General features: G+C 31.5%; 1 protein-coding gene across 2 annotated transcripts; it reads left to right on the top strand.

The window, feature by feature from the left end:
* The first annotated feature begins 5,575 nt into the window (after positions 1 to 5,575).
* On the top strand, positions 5,576 to 8,016 carry LOC131606910 (uncharacterized). 2 transcript variants are annotated; one of them, XR_009285112.1, is made up of 5 exons: positions 5,576 to 5,746; positions 6,798 to 6,952; positions 7,390 to 7,544; positions 7,625 to 7,766; positions 7,896 to 8,016. XR_009285112.1 is itself a non-coding variant. In XM_058878996.1 (4 exons), the coding sequence occupies exons 1-4, from the start codon at positions 5,698 to 5,700 to the stop codon at positions 7,710 to 7,712; spliced, it is 447 nt and encodes a 148-aa protein (XP_058734979.1). In that variant the 5' UTR covers positions 5,577 to 5,697; the 3' UTR covers positions 7,713 to 7,868. The 2 variants fall into 2 exon arrangements, 1 of the variants encoding a protein (XP_058734979.1); XM_058878996.1 differs by lacking the exon at positions 7,896 to 8,016 and having other exon boundaries at positions 5,577 to 5,746; positions 7,625 to 7,868.
* Positions 8,017 to 9,947: the final 1,931 nt, after the last annotated feature.

Below are 9,947 nucleotides of genomic sequence, written 5' to 3'. Positions count from 1 at the left end.
GATTGATTGTTTTGCACAATTTTAGACACTGATGTTAAACGTCTTAAAAAGAGCAGCATAGTCCCCGATTCGATTATCGATCAAACAAGTAGTAATCATGCAATATAAAATTTGATTGTTTTTCCCGAATACGTCGTGGTTGATTGATTGTTTTGCATAATTTTAGACACTAATGTTAAACGTCTTAAAAAGAGCGGCGTAGTCCCTGATCGATCCGATAATTTCTTCATAGCAATTTTCAAAAATCGTGAAACAACAAATTATACATTAGCTTCTCACTCAGTAGCTTTGGTAATTGTGTAGCAACACCTATTTTCAATCGACAATTATGTTGTAATATCTTGAAGAATATATCATTTTAGGGTTTAATTACTCTAAAGCGGTGTTAAGGTCTATTTCATCTTATAATATCAATTTTGTTAACCAAATATTTTGTGTTTTCACGACCTCAACTCTAAACCCATACATTTTATATGCAAGAGTTTATGGTAATATTTACATATACATGATATATCAAGTATGTAAATATAATTTAATATTAAACATAATTGAACTCACGCAATTCATTTGAAGCAAATAGTTATAACTTGTCCGTAAAACTGCAATATTACCTCTGAAAATTCACTTTCCAAACAAATAAAAGCCATTTCTTCACTGACACTAATAATTACAGAAACAATAAAAAGGAATAGAATTGAGAAACCATACATAGCAGAAGTATATACACTGGTGATCAAACTGAAACATTAAATATTTTTGTCCGTGGAAAGAAATTCAATAAATATTTATGAGCGGTTGGATATAAAATTTGCAATGGTTTTAACTTATTTATTTATTTCGACGCAGGTTGATACAGTAAAGACACTGCGTTGTATTGATTGTGTAAGAAATTACCGGGCAAGAATCAGAAGACACCGAGAAAATTTACTTTACTCGCGAGATGCACGTCATTAGTTTGAGTTTGTACATGTTCTGTTCTACCTGCGAGCGTAATATTGGGTGATCAAATATTTGTACATGTTCTTTTACTTTTTCAAAGCATGCGTGCAAATCAAATGTTTGTATTTATTTTTTTTTTCTACCAATATGGTGTGGAAATTAGGGGTATAAATTTAGGAAATTTCTTTATCCACCTCCCTACTTTTTTATCACCTCTGGCGAAATTCTCAAAATGCCCCCTGTTTCGGAAATGCATTTTCGAAATCATTTATTTTATAAGAAAAAAGATGATTTCGGAAATGTACTTCCAAAAATACGAAAAAAAGGTGTTTTCGGAGATGCATATCCGAAATATTCCAATTTTTAGTCTTGAAATGTTTCGGATATACACTTCCGAAAAAATACAGTAATTATTAAAAAATTAAAATCAAGGTGAATCAATACAATTAATAGGGTATAAAATCAAGATGAATCAATAAAATAAGGTGAATCAATAAAATCAAGATGAATCAATAAAATAAGGTGAATCAATAAAATCAAGGTGAATCAAAATTTCCTAAACAATTTTAAAGTTAAAAATTATTTTACTAACTTATATAAATTAAAAACATTCTAATTTCATAAGTAAATTTTGAATTATATAAAATTAAATATAAAATTTATTCATTAAATAAAATTTAGACAAAATCTTTTTTACATTTTTTTAAACTAAATGAAAAATTATATTATTGGTATTTTTGTTAAATATTTTTAAATAAGGTAAAATCTTTTTTTAATTTCGTTAAACAAAATATTTTTAAACTAAATGAAAATCTTTTTTTATTAAATAAATAAGGTAAAGTTATTTTTAAATAACCAAATTTCTACTTCACGTATTTCTCTCATTCATATCATATGCGTATTTTCGATAATTACTTAATTTGTTACCAATAAAATAATAATATCTTATACAAAAATAAAATATCTCAAATCATTTTATTCATACTTATATGCACACATCAAATTAAATTCTTCTAATATGATATATTATTATATGCCTCCACATTAAAATATATTTCAAGCAAATTAAAAAGGAACATATCAATATCAATATATTATATAATCCCAAAAATTTTGTTTATAACAAAATATTTCTTAACTCCATAATCTTAACTCAAATAATTATATAGTAAATAATATTAGAATTTAGTTAATTGATATTAATATGAATCAATTGCAATAAATATCATCATCTAACGGATACGAATATACAATTTAAGGATATAATAAAACAAAACTTTTTAATATCAAAAAGACATGTTTTCTTAGCCAATAATATATCATTAACGGATTTATATAAATTTAATATCAATTTAGCAAAACTAAATGATAAATTTTAAAATATGAATCAAAATAGAAATATATAATTATTATTATTCATAACTCCTAAATTATAGCAAAATATATAATTATTATTATTCATAACTCATAAATTATATTATATCAAATTTATGATATGTGAATTAATTAATAACCCAAAATTTTTAATTTTGGGGGGTTTTTTCGGAGATGCATCTCCGAATTAATCAAAATCCCAATTTTTAGGATTTTTTCGGAGATACATCTCCGAAGTCTAAAAAAATCTAAAAAAAAAGAAGGTGTTTTCGGAAGTGCATCTCCGAAAACACCCCCCATTTGGTGTTTTCGGAAATGCACTTCCGAAGTCTGGGAAATTTTTTTTTAAAAAAAAAATTTCGGAGATGCATCTCCGAAGCAGGGGTAAATTGGGGTTTTCGCTGGGGGTGACCCCCATAGAGAGGTGGACAAAGAAATTTCCTTTAATGTCTCAACAATTTGATGTTAGTTTGATAATTTTTTTTCTTTTTTTTTATAAGCAAGGAATATATTAGATAGAGTACTAGGGGTACTCGAACCCGCTTACAAAAGAAGAGCGATCTAGCTCAAACAGAGAAATTAATAACCAACTGGAATCTACGTTAAGTAAAATAACGGATTTTTACAAAAGTCGTAGAAATTACACTTGGAATAAGCAATTTCGCCAAAAAACGACCATCTCCAAATCTTCAATTTGATCTCCCAAGTGATATCATTAACAATACAAGACCCACTGTTAAAAATAACTTCATTTCTCCTCAACCATAAACCCCTAACCACTGCCATCCATATCACTCCCTCCTTTCTTCTATTTACTCTCGACTTTCTCGCAAAAACACCCCAATGAATAAAGTTCTTCCAAGAATTCTCCACTATGCCCGGTCCGAGCCCAATCCAACTCGATATATTTAATTGTAACGATGTCAAATTGAATTGTTTTAATGCTTTTCTTGATTATAGTTTTGTTGTATTTGTGTTTCTCACGCTATTTTGTATTTGTTCTAGTTAAAAATATCAATTTTCATGCATAAAGTGATCTTTTGACCTAAGTCAATGTAATTGACTCGAATTGGGATTTTGTAAAAGTAAGTCAACGGATATCAATGAGGATATGGACAACTTTGTATAATTAGAGGGCTTAGGGTACATACTACGGCATGATTCCCATACATAGAGGGCTTGAGTACTTTAGTCTTTCGTTATTACTGGTGAGACAGTTCACTTGCTATCTTCATATCTTTTTCCTTCTTTCGTCTCGATCGTTAATGATCGACTGAATTCTTTATATAAGATAGGTTTTTCCCTAGGTCTCTTTTCGTTGTCATGCTACGCCATGCTCATTTCATTTTTTAAGTTTGTCTACCATTCAAAACACAAAAAAAGAGAGAATGAAACGAGAAACTTACTAAAACAAAGTTGTGGATAAGAAGCTTGAATCAAGTGAGTGAGTTTGCAGCAAATGAAGTAGAGTGAAGTGATTGAACTTGAGGAAACTTCCTCGAATCGTGTGTTGAAAATGGTTTGCAGCAAAATAGCTTAAATGATATTTTTTCAACGACTTTTCTAAAAATGAAGGAGGAGAAGAAAGGGTGGCGTAGGTATATGAAGTTAAAGCATCCGAAGATGCATGTCAGTACAACTCGAATTTTAAATTTAGGGTTTTTACAGAGATGCATCTTCGAATTAACTGCATTTGTATAGGAGATGTATCTCCGAATTAAATTTTGACAAAATAAGGTGCCCCATCAATTTGCGTTAAGGAGTTTGAAAAAGACGGTGCATCCAAATCTCCAAACGATATGGACAATTGTAACTTGGCACAATTAGTGCTGCCGAAATGGGCTCGGCCCACGAGCCCTATATTTTATCATGGGCCAGGTCACAAAAAAAATGTTTAAAAATGAAGGAGGAGAAGAAAGGGTAGTGTAGGTATATGAAGTTAAAGCATCCGAAGATGCATGTCACTACAACTCCTTGAATTTTAAATTCAGGGTTTTTACAGAGATGCATCTTCGAATTAACTGCATATGTATAAGGAGATGTATCTCCGAATTAAATTTTGACAAAATAAGGTTCCCCATCAATTTGCGTTATGGAGTTTGAAAAGGATGGTGCATCTAAATCTCCAAACGATATGGACAATTGTAACTTGACACAAAAAATGGGCTCGGCCCACGAGCCCTATATTTTATCATGGGTCAGGTCACAAAAAATGTTTAAAAAAACACAACTCTACTTTTTTGGCCCAACCCGTCGGGCCTATGTTTTTCATAGGCCAGACCGGCCAAGCGGGCTTTTGGCTGGCCCATTAAAAATAAAATTTTAAAATAATTTGAGTTAATTTTGGAGAAAAAAATATTGAGATAAGATATAATTGCATAAGTGTATTTCAAGTGAAAAAGAAAAGTTAAAGAGGATGAAGATATGTTTCCAAATGATATGATTAAAGAAATAGACGTGAGATAAAGAGAATGTTTGATAAGTATTTGAGATAATATTCAATTTCTCTCTACTTTTACATAGATATCTTCATGGGATTCATATATATATGGATGTTGATTTAATGAATATTTTTAATATCCCTTAACTAAGTTTATCATTACTCTCTATTTATGTTATATAGCTTTTATCCATTACATTTTTTTTATAAATTTAAAATTATAATATTGAAATGAAGGACTGACTAGTCTATTGGGCTAGTCCACCGGGCCACAAGGCCTATTAGTAACTGGACTGAGCTCACTTATGGCAACCCATGAAATAATTGGACCGACCCACCTCAACCCTTTTATATGTTTTGGCCATCCGAACTGAAGCGGGCTGGGCCGAGCCGACCCATTTGAGAACTCTAGTCAACGAGTAGAGAGCACCCTAAGTGTGGGAAAAATAACACCGTTGATCAATGCTTGTATGTCTAGGACGATGGTCCATTTGGGCTCTTAGCTTTTATTCTCACTTGGGCTTAGGCCCTCTTTTTATACCAAATAAAATTATATTTTAATGTCTATACCAAAATTAACTTTAATTCGTAACAAAGTATAATTCTACTACAAATTACAACTAATCCATGCGTTTTTAACAAATAAAATAAATTAATTTTTCACATTTAATAATTTTAAAAAAAATATACTTCAAATAAATTTTATTATATTATATCTACCATAGAATGATCTATAAACTATGTTAGATTTAATTTTTTAATAAAAAGATACTATAACCTTACATTTTTGTCACTATTCTCTCCCTCCCCTTTTCTTTTCATTACTTACCCCAATGTTTCTATACTTAGCTACCTACAACAAGAACTTCAGAACAATTTTAAAAGATAAGAAAGGCCAAACAGTACCGGTTGGTGGACAGAAACAGAACAAGAAAGTTATCTAAATGGATGTAGTTGTGCAGCGCCCTATATCACTTCACAGCTTCTCTCAGAGTAAGATTTTAATTTCTTCCTCACCAATTATTTCCCTTGTTGTACTTGCAATTATTGTTATTAGGCCAATGTAAAATTTCATAAAGTTAGTAGTTAATTCTGGTGTGTATGCAATGTTGTTTTAACTGGGTAGTTGGGCCAATTCGTAATAGTTCATCTTCATTTTTTAGAATATTAGGTTTGGTGATAAGTGTTAATCCAATGAAAGTTCAAAATTAAGTTGCTGTAATTAATGCTGCTTAGTGTGCAGTTGCTCTCAGTTATTATGGATTTCGTTTTCAGTGCGTGTTTGGATTGTTGGTGGATTGATAGAATGATACTGATATGGTGATTTTGTTGAGATTCTTAATTGTAGTTTCTGTTAAATTTATGGTGCACACCATGATTCTGCTAAGTTCATTCAAAATCCGAACATGCACTTGATTGATTAGAGTAGGTAAAACCTAGAAATGTAGAGAAGTTTTATTAAGTTTTGGTATAATTGAATTGATATGAATGTTGTCAAATGTTAAGTAAGCATTTTATCTTTTAGATTCAATTATGCATGTTGATCCTCTTTGATATCTTCTGCAATAATCTGAATCCGTCCCCTAATGTCATGTTACTCTGTCCCGTGAAACTTATCAGAAAATATGTCGTTCAATAATTTGTGATTAATAGGGACGCCTTTGAGAGCGTGCAGGAGGAGTTACTGCAGAGTGCTCAATATTTTTCACGGTTAAACCCTACATAAATAGGGCCTTGTAAAACTTTGTCATTGTTAAAAAATCGTTAAATAGAGTCTAGTTGTTTTTTCATAGTTAAACCGTGACTAACCTACGAAGCCTTTAAAAATTTAAGATGATTTTGTTGATTTATGATAGAAACTACCATACTTGGAGTTTAAATTAGTTCGAAAAGGGCATACCTGCAATTCACACTTGAACTTGTCTTAAATATGTTGACCCAAAGCAAAAGATCACAGATAAAAACTTATGGCTACCTTACAGTTGATGTTGTAAAATGAAAAACAAAATCTGTATTTTCTGCTCTAATTTTATAACTTGATTAGATGTGAAAGATGGGAAGTCACAATTACAAAGGAGATCATTCACAGTCTCCTCTTCACTGCCTGAGACAGCGGTTTCAGTGGCAGTAGCTGCAACTTTTGTTGGTGCAGCAGCCACTCTTCTTGTAAAGAGATCCAAAGCTTCCGAGCCCACACAGGTAAGTAATCCATCTTTGTTGTTAGTAACAATAAAATGATTATTTGTAGCAAACTCGGCAATATCAAATCTATCTAGCACTAACACTTCAGATTGAAGACGTTTTCAGTGTCCCACACCGACACGATAGAACCACATGTAGTTTATATATATCTTCGTTTATATTTGGTTAATTCCGTTCCTTTCTATATTCTTAAATAGTTACGGCGTGTATATATCACTGCCATGTCCGGTGTCTGTCAGATCAGTACTTTATAAATAGATCATTCATTCGTGTCAATTATTCCAAAACTAGGCTCGACCTGGCAGATGGTATCTGTGCTCAGCCGGTGCCATGTGATGCAACCCGGTTAAACAATTTTTTTTATGAACAGTATGTAATAATATATGATGAAGATACATAGATTGAATTGTGTGTCAAACTTTTATATGAAACAGTTAAAGATTGAACTCAAAGACTGCGAAGATTGTGGAGGTTCTGGTATATGTTCAGCCTGCAAAGGTGAAGGATTCGTGCTTAGGAAACGTTCCGAAGCAATTGCTCAGAAGGCAAGAGATCTATCCAAAAACATGGCTACTCGATTCACCGACGGGTACAATTTTCTCATCTCCGATTTCCTCTAAATTTTATAATTTTGACTTTAGCATTAAACTCGACGATTACATACACCAGGCTTCCAAAGAAGTGGAGCTACTGCACAAAATGCACTTCTGGCAGATCATGTTCAACATGTGGTGGAAGTGGGAAGCTAAACTTATAGTTTAGCTTTTACATATATGGATATGGTTTTGTTGAAATCAAGATTCAGAATGAGGTAGCATAATGAACTAAATCTAGTTTTCTTATTAGCATTCACTTGTTTTCTTTATCTATTCCACATGAAGCAAAATTTATGTGTATGTTTAAAATGTCAATATATAGTGTGTTTTTGGTATAATTGCAGAACTATACAGATGGAACATTTCAGAATTTGAGAGAATAGGGTTTAAATTTTCTGTTACTACATATTAAGAGGTAATTTGATGATATAACTTGCAATATAACTCTTCCACTAAATATATTTAATGAAAACTATTTTAATAAATAATATTAATTTTATAATTAAAATTTAATTTTAATATTGTGCAACTCAAACAAAACACTTATGAAGTAATATTTTCTTTTCCAAAAAATTGTAGTTTGTAAAAGTTATTTTTGATATTTTTTAAAACAAATTTTCACTCTAATATCATCTAGAGCATCAATTTTAGTTGTTTGATTCAGTCATAAACTAAAATTTATTTATTTAAGTATTATTTAAAAAAATGTTCATTATTAAAATTACTCGTAACTATTTATCATAAAGATAAAAATGTGAATAGTTAAGGTTATTATAAATAAAAGAAAAAAAGTTTTTCTAAAAAAAAAGTTCTATACTAGGTCAAGGTCCATAATCCCCTATGATGGATGATAGTCTATGTTAGACTAGAGGTAGATCTAAGAGGCATAAAAGAAAATTGACATTAAAATAAATTTATATTTTCTTCATAAGATCTTCTATCAAGAGAAAGCTTACATTACATATAAATAGCTAGGGTTGCAACCCTCAATTGGGCCATGGGCCAACAAAAGATAAAGACAAGATAGAATTTAAAACAAATACTACTAAATGCACCCTCTAAGTAATAAAAGTCTTTGAGTAGGACTGATGGTTTCTTATTTCTAATAGGCCTAGTGGCCTTCTTATCAATGGAGCATCCACGTTGTACAACACTTCACTATGATGGAGCATCCACGGACAAACAAACAAGAAAGAAATGGCAAATATAGTCCTACAATGGGGCTTTGAGAGGAGACACAATGATGGCTAAGGGAACTTAGCCGGGGGAGCCCTTTTACGTTTTAAGGGTATCTTATACCATGCCTCACTTAGCAACTCGTGAAATTTCTTTTCAGCTCACTTATGGGTCTAAATAATTGGTCCTAGTTGAGATAGGCAGGTTTCGTTGAAGAACCTTGCATCACAAATCTAGCTAAGAGAACAGGGAAATGTGTATGGATGAGCTAGAATTGTTTTGAAGAATGTCGAAACTGGGATGTAATAAACAAAGCATTAAGCAGAGGATGGATTCAAAGTACATAAAAAGGTGGTCCCACAAGAGTTTGGTTCTGATGACTTGGTCTTGTGGAGCGAACATGTGACATAAGAACGCCACTCTAGGAAAGGTAACCCCAAATTGGGAAGGACCTTACGAAGTCGTAACCAGTACAATACGAGAGGTATGCACGTTGGAAACATTTTCTCAAAGAAATATCCAAGACTTAAAATGCATCACAATTAAAATATTTTAACAATTGAATGTAATGACCATGTTCCTATTTACAAAATAGTTATTAATAAGATGATAGTCTAATAAAGTTTGTTTTTCTTTAGGATTTTTTACATAGAGATAACGTTTTAGAAGACGGGGCACCACAAAGACCTTCCATACCTAACAAAGGCTTGGATGAAAAAAAGAGGCATCACTTCCCCTTAGAGGAAAGGCAGAGCCCAAATACCACCAACGATGATATGTGAACCTTGCTTGTTGGATAGGCACTAAAGCCTCATGAGAAATTGATTATCTCCCAAGTTATCAATCAAGTAAGGGGTCAGGGACTGTTCTTTTCAAGTAGTTACACGAAATAAATTTTTTCGAGGCATATGTAATTAATAGAGGTCATGTATCCCCCACGATCTAAAGATGTTCAATAATTAAAAAGTATGGTTGGGAGCACGTTCATTGGCCCTACCAAAATAAAAATAGACCACATCCTCCATTCTTTATTATAAGCAAAAATCTACATTTTATATTTATTTTATAACTAATGTATTGGTCTATATACAGTTCAGATACATTAGTCACTTAATGAATGTAAAAAGTCAATATTTGCTTATAATAAGGAATGTAGGGAGTACAAAAAAATGAATTTTTGGTAAAGACACATTCACCATGAGTCGTCACTTTATTACTGA

This window comes from Vicia villosa, linkage group LG5 (genome assembly GCF_029867415.1).
Source record: "Vicia villosa cultivar HV-30 ecotype Madison, WI linkage group LG5, Vvil1.0, whole genome shotgun sequence".
NCBI classification, from domain to species: domain Eukaryota; kingdom Viridiplantae; phylum Streptophyta; class Magnoliopsida; order Fabales; family Fabaceae; genus Vicia; species Vicia villosa.
This window is presented reverse-complemented; position numbering and strand designations above follow the sequence as displayed.

Coding starts and splice junctions, on each gene's coding strand:
- LOC131606910 (XM_058878996.1), top strand. CDS start 5,698: ATGGATGTAGTTGTGCAGCGCCCTATATCACTTCACAGCTTCTCTCAG. Junction 6,953..7,389: donor AAGCTTCCGAGCCCACACAG/GTAAGTAATCCA, acceptor TATATGAAACAG/TTAAAGATTGAACTCAAAGA. Junction 7,545..7,624: donor GCTACTCGATTCACCGACGG/GTACAATTTTCT, acceptor TACATACACCAG/GCTTCCAAAGAAGTGGAGCT.